Genomic DNA, 23,222 nt, shown 5'->3' with positions numbered 1-23,222 from the left:
ATATTGTTCCGACAGTAAAATTGATGAAATAAACCCTAACTATAAGAAGAAAGCAAGAGAAGACAAGAGGAAAATAGATTATAATGAGATGGAGCGATCATGTGCAACAAATTTGCACTATAAGACCATGTAGAAGTTGACCACCACCACAAGAAAATGCCTCATAAGGGGATTATCCATTCATATATAGAGACACGTGATCACTGTACCATGTCGCTGCAGAAAAAAAATCAGAGTTTAGACCATGAGAAATAATTTTTTTTATGAAACTTTAGCATTTTTATTTTTATTTTAATTTTGATGCTTATAAATCACATGAAAATTTTGATGCTTATAAATCACATGAAGCTGCCATAAATTTCAAACTATAATGTGATTCGTTGTATAAATGAGTCGTATTTCTTTTTGAATTGTTCAATTATAGCTGAATTATTTTTTTTATAACAACAAAAAATATATATATATTTTTTATTTTTCTCTCTTTTAATTTATTCTTTTTATCTTTTTCTTTTCTATTTAATTTTCTCTTTACTTAACTCACTAAAATATTTTTTCTTAAATTTCGTGCAAGAAAAACATCTCCTTGTTACTACAAAGAGACAGAGGGAGTATCATTTTTTTAGTACTAGTACTATTTTTCTCCACACTTCTTCCTCAGTTCTAAGATAGTTGAGACATTTTTTTGAGCACGAAATTTAAAAAATAAATGTTTTAAAAGTTAAAATGGAGAGAGTGGAGTAAGAGATATGAAGAGAGAGTAAGAGCATCAACAATGGAGCACTCTATAGCCCGCCCTATCCTCCGCCACATCAGCATTTTATCCTCTACACATCCACTTGCAGTGGGACGCCCTATAGTCGGCCCTATAATTTTAACTACTACTCCCTCCATTCCATAGTAGTGGAGTCATTTTGTCATTGTGATACGTTCCATACTAGTGGAGTCATTTCTATTTTTAGTAAAAGTCAACACATTCTTCTCACTTACTTTACTCTCTTTCTCTCTCTTCATCTTTCTACCTTTTTCTTTTCCTACTTTATTCTTCTTTTACTTAACTCATTTAACATAATTTCTCTTAATCTCCGTGCCGAAAAGAAATGCCTCCACTACTGTGGAATGAAGAAAATAAAATTTTGTATTTATTTTTTATTTTTTATATTTGCAAATATATCGATTAGCAAAATAAATATAAAAATACCACAAATTAAAGGCAAATCCTATTGTCATTGTTTTTTTTTTCTCCCTCCGTCCCATAATAAGAGTCACATTTTGTCATTTCGGTTTGTCACAATAAGAGTCACATTTCACTTTTACGTATCATAAATGTTAAGTAGGTCCTACATTCCACTAACTGTTGGAGTTTGGTGCCCCTTGCACAGCGGAAGACTTGTACAAAACAAATAAATCGATAAGGATCTATTTGACCGATTATGCGATTAATCAATTCACATGTTAAACATATAATTGCATGTTAGAACGCAAATAATTCATGCTCAAAGAAAGTAAATCCTAAAACATGAATTCTATGGTTTAGGGTTACCGATTTTGATTCTCCAAAGAATCGACGATTGCTCGCGCTTTCTCCACGTGATGATCTTCAATACTAGACTACGGATCTTCTCTCTGGTTCCCGAACTGTATCTCGATATCAGAGTGGGCTGATCTCATCAAATACTAGGACTCGAATAAAGAAGACAGAAAATTCCTCACGGAGGAGGAGCTGAAAATTTCGTTCTCCTTCTTAGAGAGAAGGGACGAAAATTTCATGTGAATGAAATAATTAATTTTTCTGTCTCCTTTATTCTCCTATTTATATTAAGTTCCTTTTGGGCCCAGACAGGGATCTATGGAAGGTTTTGGATATGGGCTCCCCCAATTAGCTTTTTACTAATTAAATTGAACCCACAATTTAATACAAGCTTATATTGGAATATTACGAGCAGTCACTACAGAAGTAATATTGAACTCTCCACATCCAAATCCGAAATTACAAGTAATCCGGGTTTCCACTTTGTTTATTATTTATTTCTCGCGCTTAAGATATAAATGTCCATTAATTAATTAATGTCTGCTATGGACTTGATTAATTAACATCTTATTAATTCTAAGAGTGGACTTAGCAAGAAACATTTATTTATTATTCTTAGAGCGATAAAACTCCAACTGACCAGTTTTCTGAATAATAAAACCTTGTTCGAGCTCCTCTTGAGGACATTATCAAACGAGACTCACCTCGCGCACGATTTAACATAATAGCAATCCTAGCACCGCTAGATATTAATCACCACTACCCAATATATCGGGATTATTAGGTTGCGAAAAACCCGCATCATTTGATAAGTCAAAGTAGTGCATAATCAATACCGTATGCTCAATGCTAACATATGCAGATTAAGAATAGTATTTTATCAAGACCTAGTCTTTCAGTAGATAGCATAAAGACACGTCTTGCTGTTAGATCCGTTCAGTGTTACACCACACCAATGTCATCTTATTTCAATACGGCTTAGAAATATGCAGACTGACATTGCAACATTTCACGATAGGTAGCCAAAGCCCATCTAGGTCTACTAAGCAAAGCATGGCATAGATCTGGCCGTGTTACCTTAAAGTGGACGACGCACACAACCGGTCTACTAAGCAAAAGACTTAGACTTTGTTTACTTCTTATGCATTTAAATGTTTGTAAAACATCTTATAAATGCACAAGCAAACACAATGTAATAATAATAGTGATTCTATTCGTGCGAGACTGCTCGAATAATACTGAATCGAGTTAAAAGTGGATTGTAGAGTTTTACGTATACAAGCAAGATTCTATTCGCGCGGAACTTGCTCGAAACATGCTTTTCAGTATACCAAACCTAACACTAACTCACTTCACTCACATTCTATTATAAAACCAATATAAAAAAGTGGACCTCATATTACACCAACTTTTCCAATCCACTATTCTTTATATTTTTTAAAACTCGTGCCTACACCAAATGTGACTACTATTGTGGGACGGATGGAGTATTTTTTATATTTTATGTTTGCAAATATGAAAAATCGTAGGAATTCATTCTTGAATTTAGAGAGAAATTGAGATGGGGGAAGAGAGTGGAGTGAAAGGTGTGAAATGAAGTAAAAAAATTAGTGAATATATAGAAGGAAATATATATATAAAAAAAGGAAAATGCGTTGCATCGTCTAGACCTATCGTCCGGACCCTCGCAATGGGGCGGGGGATGGGCCGGAGAATGCAAAAATCGGCTGATTGTTCGCGGAGGATGGATAGGGCGGAGGATGAATCAGGCGGGCTATCCTCCGCCCCATTGTGGATGATCTAAAGTATGAGAAATGATAAAGTTTTTGCTAAAAAATAAAATGAGTCAATTACCTTGGACAGTTCAAAAAGAAATAAGTACTCTCTTCGTTCCATAGTAATAGAGGCATTTCATTTTGCACACTCATTTTGAAAAAATAATTATAAATAGTTAAAGTGGAGAAAAAATAAAGTAAGAGAGAGAATATTGTCGATAAGACTCTTCTTTGTATTATTCTCTCTCTTACTTTACTCTATCTCCACTTTAACTATTTAATACTCTTTATTTTTTTTGAAATAAGTGTAGAAAATGAAATATCTCTATTATGGTGAAACGGAGCGAGTAAGGTTTAACTACCTTTGGACCAAGGAAATACTTTAATACGCATTAAAATTTGTGTTAGAGTATGCTTGATTTTTGTGGACCCGAGAGTATAGTTACGAAATATTAAAAAAAAAATAATACTAATAATAATTGCGTTGGTACGAAATATTGAAACAAGTTATCGAAATAAAATTTGGAAATAAATTTGGGAGATAGGAGTACTTCTCCACTGAGCTCTTTCCACATCCACTAGATTCCACCACCAACCTCAACACTCTGCTCAATCTCGATAGATATACCGCTATCTGATTCCCGATATTCATCGATCCTTCCACACAAAACTGCTCAATTCTTCGCTGTGGATCTACCGATGGCGTTTGGTGTTACTGCGCAGCACCATCTCTTCTCCATTCATGCAAATTACGAGTACTTCTCTAACAACCACTCGCCGATTCACGGAATCTCTACTCACAAGTGTTCGACCAAATGCGCCAACGGCTATAGTTCCATTCGATTTCGAACGATCACTAAATCATCGGCAAACAAAACTCCGAGAACCTTACCGGAAAAGGAAAAGCCGAAGCCACCAATTGAAGGAGATCGGGTCGATGATTTGGACGCTGGTCGAAATTCGTTCTCCTCCGTAATGCATCGTATTGGGTAGTTAAATTTTTTAATGCTGATTTTAATCAATTTTTATGTTTAGTCACTGGAATTTGAATTTAGCGAAGATATCTCTCAGGAATTTGTTACTCTCTTTTCGATACATTATATGTTTTTGCTGTTGGCACAACTGTGTGTAAAAGTTATTTCATTATTGATACTACAATATTATAATCTCTTCTTCGAAGTTTCTGCATTTTGCTTATTTATTTGTGCACTGTGATTTTGTAGGGAGGGAATTAGACTAGATGGACTTGGTATGGAAATTCTCTCGATTGCACTTCCTGCAGCTCTGGCTCTTGCAGCTGACCCGATTACTTCACTTGTTGATACTGGTTTTGTTGGTCATATAGGTACTTTCTTTGTTTGATTTGATATTTTGTGTTTCGTTGCTTATACTGACTTCATGTAGCCTGAGTTTTAGTATTGAGGCCTTCATTGTTATTTGCTTTTTCACCTATAGGCTGCATTTTGTTGCATGGACTTTAAGGGGTAAAAATATGTACGGAGAAATTTTGATAATTTGAGGAGGGTCATTTAGTGAATAAACTAAAACAAATAAATTTTATAATTAGTTATATATATGCATGGGGAAATTTGAAGGGGGCATTTGCCCCTCCTAAGTATATGCTAGCTGTGACTCTATTTGAATATTACTCTATTAGATTGAGAGATAGTAGTAGGAATTTGTGAGTTGCATCTCTCCCCTTCCATTAATATGCCGTTAGTGAGCATTTTGGCAATAAAACTATTTTTGTCGGATTGGTTCGTATTATGCCATTAGTAAGTAGTATTTTGCTTAGGTTTGCTTAAGACTAACTTTATCTGTCATGTTACTCAGGATCTGCAGAACTGGCTGCAGTTGGTGTATCGGGTGCTGTTTTCAACCTTGTTTCTAAACTATTTAATGTCCCGTTGCTAAATGTCACTACGTCCTTTGTTGCTGAAGAGCAGGCATCTGCTTTAAAGGATGCCGATGGCTGCAGTCAAACTGCTAAACGTACTATTTTTATCAGTGCATATTTTGCATGTACAATGATTGTATTATAATTATGATGTATTTTAATCTGAGCAGATCATTTTCCCTTTTGCTTCGGTTCTTTTCGTTTTATTGCCTGCAGAGCAAGAAAACAAGATATTTCTTCCTTCAGTATCAAATGCTATAATGCTTGCCGCTGGCCTTGGCATCATAGAAGCTGTGGCTCTCTTCACAGGATCAAGCTTTTTAATGGATACCATGGGTATACCTGTTGTATGTCTTCTTTAGCTAATTGAAAACTCTACTATGGACATCTATTTTGGGTCCCTATATCTCTCTTTATTTTCATTCAGCTAATAACTTTTTATACTTTTTACATGTAACTTAAAAGCATTGCAGATTTGATTTTTTTTTTTTTTTCTCACAAGAAGTTTTTAATAGAACTAAGAGTATGTCAAATATGCTTTTGTAGGACTCTGTTAACAAAATCAACTTAGTCAGGCACACAATGATGATTATCCTGGCGGAATATTTGATTATATGTATTCTTGTTTATTGAAACTAAGAACATAAAATTAATCTCCTTAACTTGTTCATTGGTTAATTTTGATTTCCTAAATGATAAAACCATGGATGTTTTACTTCTTGCATACATTCTGCTTGATTATTTCAGATTTATCTATCAATATCAGACTGTAACCCTCCACCATATTTGGCGTACTACAGGACTCACCAATGCGTGCGCCAGCTGAACAGTTTCTCGCACTAAGGGCGTTTGGTGCTCCACCAATTGTTGTTGCTCTAGCTGCTCAAGGATCTTTTCGTGGGTTCAAGGATACAAAGACACCTCTTTATGCTGTTGGCAAGTATTACATCTATATACTTTGTACATGCTTTAACTACTTCTTTAATTCCACATAGGCTGGAATGAATGCTTTACTATGATTCAGCGACTTCTATAATTTTAATTTGTCTCTAATTTTACTCCGAAACTACTATCCTTATCACTTGCTAACCTTAATTTATGTTCTACCTTTTCAGGAGCTGGCAATTTACTCAATGCACTGCTGGACCTCATATTAATATTTTACTTTGGTTGTGGCATTAGTGGTGCTGCCATTGCTACCGTGACTTCTGAGTATGTCGGATTTGGTAAAACTATCACTATATTTGCATCAAACATCACATGCATGAGATAATAGGTTTTTCCTAGCTCACATGAATTCAATGTATCTTTAACAGGTATTTGACAGCTCTAATACTTCTGTGGAAGCTGAGTGACAAATTGTTGCTTGTTACTCCAAGTATTAGTGGGCAGAGGGTGGCTAAGTATCTTAAATCTGGTAATTCCTTTAAGAATGGGCAGAACTATGGTTGTGCTTATACTACATATGTTGCTTCATGTCTATTAATGGAAGCATATCAATTCCAATAATCTATTACAAGTATCTAAAGACAAAATCAGATGAAAATATATAATTTTGTTACAATTAACATCAGTAAACATGTCTGGGGATGAGCTCTTAATTTCAATGCACAGGTGCACTTCTGACTGCCAGAACTATAGCTGTCCTTTCAATCACAACCCTAGCCACATCTATGGCAGCACGAGAGGGACCCATACAGATGGCTGGCTTTCAGATATGTTTTGAAGTCTGGTTGGCTTTATCTTTGTTAAATGATGCTTTAGCGCTAGCTGGTCAGGTAACTAGTGAGAATTATTAATTATAGGGTTAGTTACAGAAATGGGAAATGTCTCATGATTTAATTGAATTTCTTTGATATAATATCATAGCTGTCTTTTTTCTGTTATTTTTCTTAATATCTTCTCCTTTATTGGCAATGCTTGCAGGCTCTCCTTGCTAGTGACTACTCCCAAGGGAACTATAGTCTGGCACGCCAGGTGACCAATAAAGTCCTACAGGTCCGGGGTCCGGAACCTTGTTCTCAGTTTTGCATAATGTGTGTGTGTGTATTGCAGCCAATATCTCTACTGATCATTCAGTTATTAGTACCTCACTGATTTTCAATGACTTAAAACAGATTGGTTTAGTAATGGGAGTCGGTTTGGCTGTAATTTTGTATCTTGGATTTGGTGCACTCTCCAGTCTGTTTAGCACCGACTCAGAAGTTTTGGAGATTGCCAGATCTGGAACCTTGGTGAGAATCTGCACGACTGGCATAATTGTAAATACATTGATTGTTTATGCATTACACCTTTCTTGGGGAGAATGGAATATGGCCTTCTAGCATGCAGATTAGAGATACTCCAAGCACTTCTGCAGGCTTTGTTTTGGCTTGGTAACATCATGAAATAGATAGACACGCATATCTTTAGGGCTTAGTAGTAACAAGTGATTTACTGCACAAAGCAGAGGACTTATAGATCTACTGACTTTTAGGTGCAATGGCTTTCTTACTGGAATAATTATCACAACTGATTGATCATATTTTGCTAAAGCTTTTCTAAACATATTGTATGCTGATACTCTATATTCATTAGTGTATTATTACGACGTGGTATCTTTTGTTGATGATGTCACAAATATGAGCTCGGGTTAAACTTAACCGAAATGAACATGAGCTGAATCAGTTACTCCCCCTCCCTCTTGATGATACAGTTCGTTGCTGCAAGTCAACCATTCAATGCTATAGCTTTTGTTTTTGACGGGCTATACTATGGGGTTTCAGACTTTGGATTTGCTGCATATTCCATGGTAATGCTGCAAATCACTTGATGGATTGGTCACCACTTATACTTCAAAGAGACTAATTGGACCCTTGTTCCTTTTTTACCAGATGGTTATTGCATTGATCTCTGCAGCCTTCATACTGGTTGCCGCTCCTTCGTATGGCATTGCAGGTGTGTGGGGTGGACTGTTTGTATTCATGGCTTTGCGAGTAGCAGCTGGGTTCACCAGGTAAACTATATATCATCTTCTATTCCATTAGTCGAATCTATGGCTTTTTTCTAAGGATTTTGAGTTCCTTGTTAATTTCAGGATAAGCACCAGAACTGGACCATGGCGACTGCTGATGTCTGATACCGAGAAGGATGGTGCTTAAACTACCATAATCATCTCCAAGTCTTCGTGTATCCAGACAATCCCAATTTGAGACCGAATGAACATAAGAATGCATAGCCAAACCCCGAGTTCCCTCTTCAGGGTGGCTCTGGCTCCCCTACAGTAAGTTCTTAAGCCAGGGTCGACATATGATCATACTATAGATAAAAGTATGAAAACCTACACTCCCTAGTCGACTTCTCACAATGTGATGAAACGGAGTTGCATCTGGGGCGCACCATCCATTTGGGCTGGGCGATCATCGAAGGCTGTGAGTTCCGAGACTTGGCACAGTTCGGAGAAGTGATTGCACATTGCAGTTGAATCACTTTTATTACAAGGTTTGATCGGTGAAGTGATATTTCTTTTATCATTCAAGTCGTTATGCAACTTAGATAGTGTGACGATTATACAGCTTTATTCTTCATACTTGATTCAAACTAATGAAGTTCATTTATCATTTTCTGAATATACAATTATGTCAAAGTCAAACGGGTTATGTTAAAATGCATATCGTACTTTAATACATTACTATGACCAATTCTACATCATTGGATGTTAAAACGAGCGAATAATATTCACAAATTTCAATAAATTAGTAGATAAAATATCAATATAAGGATAAAATTGTCAATATGTTATATAATATAATAATTTTTGTGATTTTTCTGATATTAATATATTGTATTAAAAATATCAATATAATGATATAGATATTTCCACACGTACACGAAAATGTCAACATAATTTTATTGTATTCTACATGCATTATATTTAAATATTTTGATTCATTTATTGATATGAAATCTGCTTTCCAGTATATTCGAAAACTAAAATAAAAATTACAAAAATTTCATACGCAATTGAAATCTCATTAGAATCTGTATAAAATTATCTTAATGTGATATATTTTTACGAAAAAATAATTTAAATCAAGAGAGTTGCGTAAGTTTAAAGTTTTAAGAAGATTTTGAGTTGAATAAAAGTGGATAGTTTTAACTACTCCCCAAATCCCATTAAATATGACATACTTTCCTTTTTAGTTTTTCCATTGCTAAAACTGGAAATGCATTTATCTTTACTTTGTTCTCTCTCTTACTTTACTCTTTCAACTTAAGACACAAAATAAAGTTGCATACATTCCTGTGTCTGCCGAAGAAAGGAGCATTTTTTTTAGTGAACTTCAAAAATGGTCCCTGGACTATGGGTTTATCTCGAAAATGGTCCCTGGACTTTAAAAATATCACCAGTAGTCTCTGGACTAAGGGTTAATATAAAAAACGGTTCTTTTGCACTTTGTTTCGAGACGAAAATGCCCTTTTGAGGGGTTTTGGGGAGTTTGGGCGATTTGTTCTTTTTATACTTTTAACATTTTAAATATGATATTATTTCAGTTATGTACTAAATCTGATATTATTTCAAAATTGTCATTTTCCTTCCCTTTTTTCATCCTTCACTTTGTTTCTTTATTTCAATATTAGATTTAAATCTTACAAAATTAAATTTTAAATTTCAATATTTATACATCAATAGATTTTTAAATAACAAGATTAATAGTCATAATCAATACTCCCTCTATCCCACTTTAGGAGTCCCGGTTTACTACTTTTGGGTGTCCCACTTTAGGAGTCCTGGTTAGAATATTCCATAGTTGGTAATAGGCCCCACATTCCACTCACTTTTTTCCACTCATATTGTATTATAAAACTAATATATAAAAGTAGAATCCACATTCCACTATCTTTTTTCACCAACTTTTCTATATATTTCTTAAAACTCGTGCCGAACTCAACCGGACTCCTAATGTGAGACGGAGGGAGTATTTGATAGTGTCTAATATTTAATCAATAAGATATGACAACGCCTTAGTTTTAATCAATATTTAATAGCTTTAATCATAAATAGATCATATAACACGATTTATTCTGAAATAAATATGCATCTAATGTAAGGCTAATATAATTTTCGTTTATTAATTTGAAAACAATCAAAATGACTAAAAATTTCAACAAAAATACTCCTATATAGAATTTTTAGTCAACTTCATAATATTCAATCACAAACAATTATAACAACCGAACGAAGGCTAAATAGAATAGCTCCTATTTTTCCATCATAATTAATATTATTTTTCTGTACTTTTTCAATTTAGCTGAATATTATATTAAATAACAAAAATTAATAGTTTTAATCAATATTTATAGTGTCCATGAATTAATAGTTTTAATTAAAAAATTTATTGATATTTAAATATCAAAATTTAAAATTTAATTTTATAAATTAAATCTAATATTGAAATGAAGAAACAAAGTGAAGGATGACAAAAGGGAAGAAGAATGATAATTTTGAAATAATATCAGATTTAGTTTATAACTGAAATAATATCAGATTTAAAATGTTAAAAGTGTAAAAAGACCAAATTGCCCAAACCCCCCAAAATTCCTCAAAAGGGCATTTTCGTCTCGAAACAGTACAAAAAGACCATTTTTGATATTAACCCATAGTTCAGAGACCATTTTTGAAGTTCACTCTTTTTTTCTTCTTTTTTTTTTTTTTTGGGGACGGAGGGACTACCATTTAAGCATGAAGATAAATAATACGAACAGAAAATAGCCGCTCACAGATTTCATTTCACATGCAAATGATGAGACAATATGAAAATTGTCTCCACTTAGATATGCTATGTCAGATGAAATATAGACCATCTACCATTCACAATTTACACAAAAATGCCTAAATTACCAGTGAATGCACATCCAGCAGTACATCAAATACGCACTAATATTTTGATTTTCTGATTTAAATCACAGAATTCAAGTACATTACAGAAACACCATGATTAACATACATTTAAAGGGGAGCAGAGACAGGTAAGAGTTTCATCCAGGGTGGTCCAAAAGCAAGCAGCAACAATAGACACACTTCAACAGAAGGTTCATCCTCCTTGAGTTTCCCAGGCAATCTTCAAAACCCACCAAAGAAAGATCAGTTAAACATACGTGAGGACAATCTAGATTTAAAAAAAAAACATAACATTTGTAGTACAAACAAGATTGGCGCGAGAATCAAAACTTCAGACAACCGTATAATAATTCATTGCGGTTAGATTTCAGCCTTCTTTGGGAAGACAAATTAACACGAAAGAGATGTAATAAGAGATTTTTGGATGTGGATGTACGAACTACAAGTTTGATTTTGACATGTTTCCAAGCACATATAATCTCTTAGGTAAAGATAGAAGCAATTCATGCAAAGAGGTAAACTATTTCACATGAAGCTAATGCTTGATCAGCAAACTTCCAAGTGGATAGAGCAACTTAATATCCTTCGACTCAACAACCAAATAATTACTGTTCTGAAGACGGGCTTCCAACCGTCTCAAAGTTAAGGTGTGCTCCTTAATTAGATGCACCCACAGAAGCTGTTGGAAACACATTATGATTGTATGAAACTAAAATCAAGATTAAATCTAAGATAATGCGAGTGATTCATCCCAATATATTTTCATTACCATAATTTCTGCGGAAAACATACTGAATGTTTACTTATATGGAGTACTACTTCTTCCGTCCCTTAAAAATAGAAACTATTTCCATTTTGGGCCATCCTTTAAAAATTGAAACGTTTGAATCTTTCTATTTTAGGACGCGAACCCCGCAATCCACTAACACTACTTCCACTACCTTTTCTCTTCCTCTCTCTTACTTTACCAATTGTGCATTAAAACTCTTGCTATTTCAAAATTTCTATTTTTCGAGGACGGAGGTAGTAGTATTATCCTAAGTATCCACAAGTCACAACGCAACAAAATAGAAAAAAACATTTCCATTAGAATACCACCCTACTAGTTTAGTACTACTATTATGTGAAAGCAATAACTCTGATAAAGAGCAAAAACATACACAAAGAAAGAAGCTGAAATCATAAGTTAAACTCACTACAATTACCTCAACTATGAAAACAGGTCTCATTCCAAACCAGCAACTCTGCTCCTCAATCTCATATTACGATTCTCCTGCACAACATAAAACCCCTAAATTATATCAAACACCATTCCCAAGCCATCAAAAATGTTTACTCGGCTCACATTTCAGTAGCTTGACATCAAAATTGAATGCAAAAACTAAATTATCATCTGTATTGTAACCTGATCAAGAACTTTAGCATTCGAGTGCTCCACCAATTTCGACAAGGTATCAATCTTGGCCAGCATTTTATCATACAAATCCTCCATCTCCGCCGTGTATGCCGCCTCAGAGCTCATCAATTTACTCACCCGCCCAATTTCAAACCCTTCCGCGCACAAATCCAGCTGTTTCTGATTCCTCAATTGATCACGCTTCCCAGCCAAACTCTCATCAATTTCATCCTCCACCATCGCATTCGGACCCTTCAAATCGCTATTCATCATCGGAAGCTGCAAATTAGGGCTGAACGAATCATACTGCGACCTAAACGAGGGCCCGATGTTGACAATCGACAAGCTTTTAGGATCGAAGGAGCCGCCTCTGAATTGAAACGCCTTGTATTCGTGTGTGTGGATCAGCTGATCGTGAAATGGCGTGGTGATTAGGAGGAAGAGAGAAGGGGAAAGGGAGAGGGTTGAATTTTGGGGGGTAATTGCGAGGAGGGGGGAGGAGGAGAGAGAGAGGGAGGCGGTGGAGTCGTTCAGGGAGGGGCGGAGAGGGGTTTTGCGACGGGCGGAGAACCAGCCGAGAAGGCAGGTGGAGGAGGAGGGCGGCGGTGGCGGGAGAGGGAGATGGGAGGGGAGAGAGAGGAAGGAGGTGATGGTGGTGATGAGAAGTGAGGTGGGAGCGGTGGAGGTGGGGTGGTCGGAAAGGGGATTTGAGGTGGAGACGGCGGCGTGGCCGAAGAGATACCCGTGGGAGTCGCCGACGGCGGAGGAGGCGCGGTGGAGAAGGGAGGCTAGACAGGCGCCGGAAATTTGGATCTTGTCGATCGGAAAATCGTCCATTTTTGGTTGCTCAAACAAAATTACTGAAGATTTAGGGCTCAAAGAATTGCTGAAAAGAATTTACTAGACATATTAAATTTTAAATTTGGTCGTCGGAGTAAAATTGCTTTTTAATAATGTATACTCAAAATGAATTTGAGTGTAAAGTATAAAAGTTGAAGATTGATAATTACTTTATAAATGGAAGCAGCTTAAATAATAAAATACATTTCTTTTCTTATTTTGATTACAAGCTTTACTGCTTTACTGCTTCAGCACAAATAATAACTTGCATAGGACAAAAATAACTGAAAGCAATTTTGATAATAAAAAATTCAAAACCATATTTGTTCGTCAGGATTTTATAATTTGATACCTTAATTTTTAAAATTCAGTCTCTGTTTCACTTTTTAATTAACTTGAAAAGTAATAAGAATTCTGAAAATAAGGAGGGTAGTATAATTTTCCACGATTTGAATTTCTAATTTTTGTTAAATATTTCTTTTAAATTTTGTTAATTTTGTTTATTTTATATAACTATTACTATTATTATGTTATAAATTAATATTTAAATTTATTTTACTAAAATTTAAAGTTGTGAATCTGGTCATCTTCAAATGCTTATAACATTATAATCCAAAATTAAGACCAAATCTACACCTTTAGATTTTAAAATGAGTGGATGAAATTAAATCTTACGAATTTCAATAAATCGTAAATAAAATATCAATAAAGGGGTAAGATCGTCATTTTGTTACCATATCATAATTTTCGTATATTTTTAAATTAACAAATATCAACACAATGACATGAAAATATCAATACAGATTTATTGAGAGAGATACGTAAATTTAAAGTTTTAGGATAATTTTAATAAGAGAGAATTGACATTAATACCCTTTAGTTTTAATTAATAATTATTTAAATTTAAAATATAAATCATTTGGCATTATCCTAATCTAATAGTGAGAATTGGTTATGATTTTGGATGGATAATTAGCAATTGATCATCTCCCATGAATCATAAGTACATCACTATAACTATAACTAAATATAATTATAATTATAATTACATTATATAGTTGTTATTATCATTATTATAATACTAATAACTGCTAATTTACTAAATAAACAGTATAATATAATTACTTAAAATTTTGAATCATACTATAATATAAAATATTACTGTAAACATTTTTATAAATTAATCACTAATCAAGATAGTCTTATTGAAATTTTGAAATTATGTATTATATTGAATTATAATATTAACAAAATAATGATAATTATTATTAAAAACAATATTTTTAATCATTAATTTATTAAAAATTATTATTATAATTTTGAAGTTATTGTTTATATAATTTTTATTTATTAATATTAATGAAAAATTCAATTATGATATTTTTAGTTTAGTGTTTAAATTAAACATAAAATTCAAAATTTTGATAATTTTTTCTAAACATGGGAAAGTAATGTTGTTAGTAACTATATTCTCATAAAGACAAATGAATGAAACATATTCCTTATCGATAAGTATTTGAGCCACGTATCTGTACGATGATGATCACAAAGAGAGGTGATCATTACTCCCAAGGAATTTGTATTCCCTCTGTTTTGCAGTAGAGGAGATGTTTCTTTTCGGCACTCAATTTAAGAAAAATTGCGTTAAGTGAGTTGGGTAAATGAATAATAGTAGGAAATAAAAAAGGTAGAAAGATGAAGATAAAGTAAGAGAGTAAAATAAGTGAGAAGAAATTATTGATTTTTACTAAAACGGAAAATGATTCCACTAACTGAGAATGTACTAAAGTGACAAAAATGACTTCACTGCTATATGAAATTGGAAGTAGTACAGAACATAAAAAACGATCATAAAAACATGTATTTAGAAGAATTCTAGAGTCATCATCTCACCAAATCCCATTATATGACGAATCAATGTACAAAGCTCATTAGGAGAGTTTCTAGAATCATGTGCACAACAATCACTCGGCCAACAAACATCTTGGATATATATTAAATCCCATGCAAATGATCCAAATTTAATTCATAACATATGTGGATCGATCTAGAAAGTAAATTAAAAAACAAATAAATTTGCTTTGACGATGATGAGAAGAAAATAAAGCATTTAATTGTCAAGCCCTAGAGGCGATGGGTGGCTGAGGAGCGGGAGCGGCGCCACCGGCGAGGAAGGAGAGTAGGCTGGGCACCCTGACGATGGGCTCCGCTTCGTCGAGGAACAGATCCTCCGGAACACGGAAAGCACCATGCAGGAGAACAACGCTGAGACCGACCATGAGCGCCGAGACGAGCACGTATCCGACGCTGGTTAAGAAGAGAACAACAACGGTGCACAATATGAGCGAGAAGAGCACCGCGCGATCGGAGAATTGGCGGCCGAAAAGGGCGATGGGAGGATCCGACGGTTGGCGGAAGATGTAGAGGAAGAGCCAGGCGGCGAGGAGGGCAGAGAGGAGGAGGAGAGACAGAGGATTCGTCAGGAGAGATACCGCCAGCACGGTGGTCACGATCATGAGGTAGTTGGTGCGGAAATAGCCGTAGTTTTTGCGGAGGCGTTGGTTTGCCTCGCTGAACGATTCTGGCTTCGCGAAGCCCGTCCGATCAGCGAGCTCCGACCAATGACGGCGCTCCGAGAGGCCGGAGTTGATCGTCTGGGAGATGCGGGAAAATAGAGCGCCCAAGGCCGAGGTGGTGGAGGAGGAGGAGGATTGTTGATCGACGGCAGAAGGAATTGCTGCCATTTTGTTTCAGATTAATAAAAATGAATTATAAACAACGTTTGTTTCGATATGATCATGATCATCTATTGGATGCTTTGACTTTTCCACTTTCTTTGGGTCGTGGCCGTTGTGCTTGTAACAATATTTCCTTTTTATAGCTATCTTTTTTTCTATCAATAAATTTATGTGGCTACCCTTTCATATTCCATTCTTAATTATTCATAATTCAATTTTTATTTTGATTTTGTATTATATTATACTGCCTTCATCCCCAATTAAAAGATATATGTGTGTATTCTCAAGCATATGTTTTTAAGAAAATGGAATTTTGGTTATTAAATAAAGAGAGAGAATGATAGAAAGTAAAAATGATTTTTAAAGAGAAAACTAAAGTTTATCAAAATAAATTTTCTGATTTTAAGGAATAGACAAAGATAGAAATATTCCATTCGTCCGTGAAATAAGGTCTCATTTTGCTATTTAGGGGTGTCAGCGATTCAAAGTCTCATTTACCTTTTGCATTCAAGTAAATGGACACAACATTCATCTAACACATTACACTCATATTCTATTATAAAATCAATATATTAGAGTGGAGTCCACATTCCACTAACTTATTTTTCCACTTTTCTTCCCAAAAGTCAAAAACAATTTCTTAAAACTCGAGCCAAGTCAAAATGAGACTATAAATGGTGGACGGAGGGAGTAGTTTCTATTTTAAAGAACATAGGTAATATACTACTCCCTTTGTTCCATCCTAATAGATGCGTTTCATTTCCTACACTCGTTTTAGAAAAATAAACATAAATAGTTCAATTGAGGTAAAAGTAAAGTAAGCATGATTCAACAATGCACTAATTATGCACATTTTCATCAAGCCATCAAATCAAAGCATCAAGTTAAGCTCAAACAAAGGTAAAAGATGTTTTTATCATTGACAAATTCAATCTAATATGTCTATAAACATGCGTGTTTCTAAAATTCTCCAAGTAATGCTCATGACAGATTCACATCGGATTTTATTGAAAACAAAAACAAACAAAACTAAAACTAACAAAATTAAGCACAAAAACAACTAAACTAACGGTCCACCACTTCATCCCCTCAAACTTATTCAAAACTACGTGAAGAATAAGTTTGATAAGTTGGTAGGGACATGAGTAAACTAGAAAGCCAGTAAAACATACCTCAAGAATCGTTGGGCACGAAAAGGATTAACTGGCAGATCCAGCGGGTCGCTACGATGAACTCAGTGGACCGTTGTGTGTGCATTAGATGAACAAAAACTCTTCATCGAGCTGCTAACTTCAGTCAGTATGTTTGTGAATTCTCAAAAATGGAAATAAAATAAAAATTTAATTAAAACAAAACTAAAAATGAAAAAAAAATGATACCAATGTTGGGTTGCCTTTCAACAAGAGCTTGGTTTACGTCTATAGCTTGACGTTCTTTGGAGTCCATTTTGGGAATTATTTTGAGATGCCTTTGTACCTACAATTTCGCAATATGAGCACAGAATGAAGAAAAATTTGTGGTAAGGATCAGCTACTACCTTTTTGATTAAACATCTCCTAATACACCAACAAAATATTGACGTGTGGACACTATTTAAATTTTTTTTAAAAATACAATCACTCCAATACAATCCAACTCAAACACGCCTCTCTACCTCTTCTTCCCCCAAAACTTGAAAAAAGAATTCGAACCCTCACGGCGGCTCACGATTATGTTCCACCATTGAATCTATCTCTTTCCTTTTCCTCATAAATTTCCAGCCACTATTAAATCTCTCTCTTGCCTCATGATTTTGAAGAATTGCAACAATATGATGTGTTCCACCATTGAATCTCTCTCTTTCCCTTTCCTCATAAATTCCCAGCCACCATTAATCTCTCTCTTGCCTGATGATTTTGAAGAATTGCAACAACATGAACTGCATTGATGGTTTGTACTACTAATGTGGAGGATTTAATTCATGGTTATAAAATGCACAAATAAGAACACATATGAAAGAATAAAATGGAGATTGTCGACTCATTATTTCACGTCAAGGGAGATCGTCGCCGCCGAACTTGAAGACGCCGGATTTTGGTTTTCCGGTTAAAATAACTAAAATGAGGGAGATTAGAGGTAGAGAAAGAAGGGGGTGTTTGGTGTGGGTTGGATTTTGAGTGATTATATTTTTTTAATTTTTTAAATAGTTTCACATGTCAATATTTTATTGGTGTATTAGGAGATGTTTTATCAAAGGTATTAGCTGATCCTTACCGGAAAACTTGTAGTAGGATACAACATATAATATTTGACAATCCCCCAAACTTAAATCAAACCAAGGCTTACAAATGAATTAAACATGCAAGACCAACTAATCTACCTTGATTCAAAAATCATCCATCGTCATGATCTCTGTCCCCCAATTAATTTCAAGAATTTCCAACAAAAGACCAAGATCATGCAAAACAATTTAAGTCTTAGATATACACAAGTCATGCAAGATAAAATAGCCCACAATGCTATAAACATGAAATATGTGTATCAACAATTAAGTCAAATTGGTATTCAAATTTCATCCACAAGAATTAAGCATATTCAAACACACCCAACAATTAATGAAAGTTCAATGAATCCAACTCACAAATTCACCATGATTAAAACACAATTAAATTATCTCCATCAAACTCCTATTCAAACTACCAATTACTATAACGACAACAAAGTCATTCAATGAAAGAATTCGAACAATGCTCAGAAATTAAATTTAAATGTTTGAGAAACATCTTATAAATTTATAAACAAATATCAATGCGATAAAATTACCTTTCTCGTCTTGGGTTAAAATGGAATTGTAAAGTTTATTGTATACAAACAATTCTATTCATTCAAAATGCACGAAATATGTTTTAATGTACACCAATCCTAACATTTAGATGGTATTAAAGGATAAAAAAATGAAAAAATGGATAGAATTATATCTAATAACCGATATTTTTTTTAATAGAGGTTAAATTTGAACTAAAGTAATATTTTTTTATTTAAAAAAAAGGGGTAATACTCCCTCCGTCCATAAAAAATAGAGCACAATCACCATTTTTGGCCGTCCACAAAAAATAGAGCACAATCATTTATGGAAAGTTTTCAACAAATAATAACCATACACATCATTCCACAAACACTACTTCTCACTTACTTTTTCTCATTTTCTCTTACTTTTTTTCCTTTTCTCTTACTTTACTAATTTTACATTAAAACGGTAAAATCCGTACCATATACAAATTGCTTTATTTTTTTTGGACGGAGGGAGTATATTTTTTCCAATTGTAGGGGGCAGTGGGCATGACGCGACATAAGATTGGCCTACTAGGGACGTGTGGAGGGAAACCCCCCTCCATCCCTTGCCTTCGTGACCCTCGCAACAAGTCCTGCCCCATATGGTCTCCCAGAACTTTACCCCTATTGTTAATGCCCTAAGTTAGAAAAATCGTACTTTAATGTTCAAATAATTGCTTTTTAAATTTATTACTACTACAATCAAATATTTATTATTATTCAACTTTTATCCCAATAAAAATCAATGAGTATTATTTCTCCGTCTAAAGTTTAAAATACAAGAATGTGTAGTTAGAGTTGTTTGTTTTTTTATTTCATTGAAAAGGGAAAATTTGGATTTGAATTTTAAACCTATTTTTTAAAATAAAGGTTGCACGATTTGGTAATCCCCAAATGGATTAGTGTTAGTTTTGCTCTAAGCTTCTATGGTGTACATTTTACGTCTCATTCATATATCATTTTTGTAACTCGTAATTTCTATTTTAATTACTTTACTAGAATTTGTGCATTGGAAATATATATAGAGCAATGGAATATAGAAGAATTTCAGTTCCACCGACTAATATATATTTTGTAAGTTAATTATAAAGAAAAGTAGACGATGAGTTGTTGTTGATAGAGAAACGTGTCCCAGAATTAGCAGAGGTGTGGTTCAACGTGTCAACGCATATTGAAAGAAAATGGAAGGTATATAAGTTGAGAAAGTTAGAAGAGTGAAACATGAATATAAATATATAATGGCGCAAGCTACGTTTAGCGGAGACGGTGAAAAGATGGAAACATTTAGGTTGGTGAGTGGGCATCTCATCCCTGCCGTCGGACTCGGCACTTGGAAATCTCAATCTCCTCGACTTTCTGTTCAAACTGCTCTTCTTCAGGTCACATTTTCCCATCTTTGAAGTTTTTAGTTTCACTTAGGACACGATATGAATATTTGATATGAACACACGTGAAATTATGTTCAATGGTTTTGGATTGAGAGGCTTGGATCTTTATCAGATTGATCCGATAAAAATCTGATGATTTTGGATTGAATCGGTTTAGATTTGAATGACTCATTAAGATTTAATATTATTTTCAGAATATTGCTTTTTCATCCACTAGAAAATGGTTTTGATTTTTATTTTTGTTTGTCCACTAACATTACTCACCTATTAAAAAATGGGAAGTTACTCCCAATTTATTACTTACTCCCTCTGTCTTAAAGAATATGCACACAGATTTTAACGTAAAACTGATAAAGGAAGAGAGGTAAAGAGAAAAAATAATTAAAATATTCTTAAGTGAAGAATGAGTCTTACTTTATGAATTTTTAAAATTAGAAAGTGTCTATTCTTATAGGACGGACTAAAAAAGAAATAGTCCATATACTTATGGGACGGACTAAAAAGAAAATAGTGCATATTCTTGTGGGACGGAAGGAGTATGTTTTATTTTTCTTACTTACTTTATCCATATTTTATTTTTCTTTTAATCGTATTATATCGTGTCGCATCAATCGAGTATAATTGTACCCTTAACGTTAAGATCGAAAATTTTCGAGACGGTACAAACATGCATGAAGTTAATAAGTTTGGATTAAGCCTTATTGGGTTTGGTCCTTGTCTTATCGACCCACCCAACAAGAACCTAATGATTTTGGGTTGGTCAATATCAGTTGACTTGATAATGATCTAAACCGCACGATTTGTTCTGAAATACGATAATTTAAAATTTTAGTACATTTACTCTATTTGTTTATCTAAGTAATGATACATAGTTTGTTTTGGATAAAATTTTTCATTATATGTATACACTTTGAGTAAATGTTCCTAGGAAATTAGAATTTTAATTGAAAATGGAAGTGACATGATATTATTCTATATATGGGGTTGCAGGCTGGTTGCAGGCATGTTGAAACCGCAGCCCAATATGGAGTTCAAATAGAGGTGGGTAGCTATCTTAATGATTTATATTAGTATTAATTTTAGTTCAAATAGAGGTGGGTAGCTAACTTGATGATTTATATTTATATTTATTTTAATCTTGACATGCAAAAATCTTATTCATAAATAGGTGGGTGAAGGAGTTAAGGCAGCCATACATGCTGGAGTAGAGAGAAAGCATTTGTTTATCACATCCAAGATATGGTATATATACATATCTTCAAGTTCAACTTTAATTGATAACTAATCTTGATACTAAAACTGTGTGATTAATTGGTATGGTAGGTGTACTGATTTAGTAGCCGAAAGAGTGGGGCCCGCATTTTTGCGAACACTTGAAGAATTGCAGCTTGAATACCTTGATCTCTATCTTGTAATTTGATAATAGTAGTCTTATTTTTTCCATTTTCTATAATCGAGATGTAATACTGAAATTGATAGAATTTTTTGTTGGTTTTCAAGATTCATTGGCCGTTTAGGTTGAGAGAGGGGGCGAGCAAACCGCCCCGAGGGGACGATGTATTGGAGTTGGACATGGAAGGAGTTTGGCGGGAAATGGAGAAATTGGTGGTGGAGGGTTTTGTGAGGGATATTGGAGTTTGCAATTTCACCCTTAAGAAATTGGATAAGCTATTGAGTTTTGCTAAGATCAAGCCTTCAGTTTGTGAGGTGAGATTTGGGAGAGTGAAAAAATAATGATGTTTTAGAAGATTAGTGCTGAAATGGTGGTGAGTGCAGATGGAGATGCATCCGGGTTGGCGCAACGACAAGATGCTGGAGGCTTGTAAGAAAAACGGCATCCATGTCACGGTAATAATAATGCTTGTTTGATGTGTTTCTAACGAATAGACTTAAAAGGCGGGGGTGTGTGTATGGTGTAGACCTACTCGCCTATGGAGGCTGAGCACGATCCGGTGGTGGATAGACTAGCGAAGAAGCTAAACAAGAGTCCGGGACAGGTGCTTGCTAAATGGGCTATTCAAAGAGGGACTAGCACTATTATTCCAAAATCCGATACAATTCATGAGAATCTCCATGTGTTTCAATGGGAGATACCATCCGAAGACTTCCATGCCCTTTCTACTATTCATCACCAGGTTCGTGTCGTGTTCGTGTTTTGGTGTGTGATATAACTTAATTTGTATATCAACTCCTATTTTGTTTTATAGAAACGAGTGTTGGATGGTGAAGACCTCTTCGTCAACAAGACCGAAGGGCCCCTTAGGAGCATTGCCGATGTATGGGACCACGAGGATTGAATATGTAATGCATGCCTACAATAAAATGTACTCCTCCTTTCTTGAATAAATGATGCCCTTTGCTATTTTGGATTACATTTATAGACATTGACGATGATTAATTAATTTATATACTATCACATATTTACCAAGGGGTGTATTCAGATTAATGTTTAAAAATCTGTTAAAAAGGAAAACTAATCTCATCCATTGATTAGGTGTGATCTGATGGTTGATATGGAAGCCACGTGGAATTTAAAAATTAATAAAATAATCAAAAAGGGTAAAAATGGTAAAGCACAATTGTACATGATTTCGGTACATGATGATGTTATATTTGTACATTATGTTCTATTAGTACATTATGTTGATGTATGAAAATTGTATTCTAATGTACAATTCTCAAGCTTTAATGTACAACATACCCATGATAATGTACCGGGGTATGAATTCGCGGATGGAAACTATACTATATAGCATCCACAAATTCACAAATCCATACCCCATCGGAGAGTGATGTACGAAATACCAGTGATAATGCACGATATAACCATGATAATGTACGATATAAACATGATAATGTACCGGGGTATGAATTCGCGGATGGAAGCTATACTATAAAGCATCCACAAATTCACAAATCCATACCCCGTCGGAGAGTGATGTACGAAATACCCGTGATAATGCACGTT

General features: G+C 34.4%; 4 protein-coding genes across 4 annotated transcripts; 2 read left to right on the top strand and 2 right to left on the bottom strand.

Annotated features, from left to right (window-relative positions):
- Positions 1-3,853: 3,853 nt before the first annotated feature.
- Positions 3,854-8,810, top strand: LOC125197302 (protein DETOXIFICATION 44, chloroplastic). The gene is made up of 13 exons (XM_048096029.1): positions 3,854-4,292; positions 4,527-4,648; positions 5,137-5,295; positions 5,417-5,547; positions 6,001-6,136; positions 6,316-6,412; positions 6,517-6,617; positions 6,815-6,978; positions 7,127-7,198; positions 7,318-7,434; positions 7,896-7,991; positions 8,074-8,195; positions 8,277-8,810. Exons 1-13 carry the CDS (start codon positions 4,003-4,005, stop codon positions 8,338-8,340), a joined length of 1,671 nt encoding a protein of 556 aa, XP_047951986.1. The 5' UTR covers positions 3,854-4,002; the 3' UTR covers positions 8,341-8,810.
- A 2,292-nt stretch (positions 8,811-11,102) lies between these two features.
- LOC125192213 lies at positions 11,103-13,412 on the bottom strand. The gene is made up of 3 exons (XM_048089731.1): positions 12,487-13,412; positions 12,287-12,354; positions 11,103-11,301 (listed from the first exon to the last, which is right to left on the bottom strand). The coding sequence occupies exons 1-2, from the start codon at positions 13,312-13,314 to the stop codon at positions 12,307-12,309; spliced, it is 876 nt and encodes a 291-aa protein (XP_047945688.1). The 5' UTR covers positions 13,315-13,412; the 3' UTR covers positions 11,103-11,301; positions 12,287-12,306.
- A 1,799-nt stretch (positions 13,413-15,211) lies between these two features.
- On the bottom strand, positions 15,212-16,158 carry LOC125197506 (PRA1 family protein B4). Its single transcript, XM_048096262.1, has one exon. The coding sequence runs from the start codon at positions 16,059-16,061 to the stop codon at positions 15,435-15,437; it is 627 nt and encodes a 208-aa protein (XP_047952219.1). The 5' UTR covers positions 16,062-16,158; the 3' UTR covers positions 15,212-15,434.
- A 3,935-nt stretch (positions 16,159-20,093) lies between these two features.
- LOC125193148 (aldose reductase) lies at positions 20,094-22,626 on the top strand. The gene is made up of 8 exons (XM_048090892.1): positions 20,094-20,245; positions 21,245-21,295; positions 21,423-21,496; positions 21,578-21,665; positions 21,755-21,961; positions 22,031-22,102; positions 22,174-22,389; positions 22,462-22,626. Exons 1-8 carry the CDS (start codon positions 20,105-20,107, stop codon positions 22,549-22,551), a joined length of 939 nt encoding a protein of 312 aa, XP_047946849.1. The 5' UTR covers positions 20,094-20,104; the 3' UTR covers positions 22,552-22,626.
- The last annotated feature ends 596 nt before the right edge of the window (positions 22,627-23,222 follow it).

Source organism: Salvia hispanica, chromosome 6 (genome assembly GCF_023119035.1).
Source record: "Salvia hispanica cultivar TCC Black 2014 chromosome 6, UniMelb_Shisp_WGS_1.0, whole genome shotgun sequence".
Classification (NCBI taxonomy): Eukaryota; Viridiplantae; Streptophyta; class Magnoliopsida; order Lamiales; family Lamiaceae; genus Salvia; species Salvia hispanica.
The sequence above is the reverse complement of the archived record's forward strand: the minus strand, read 5'-3'. Positions and strand labels throughout refer to the sequence as shown.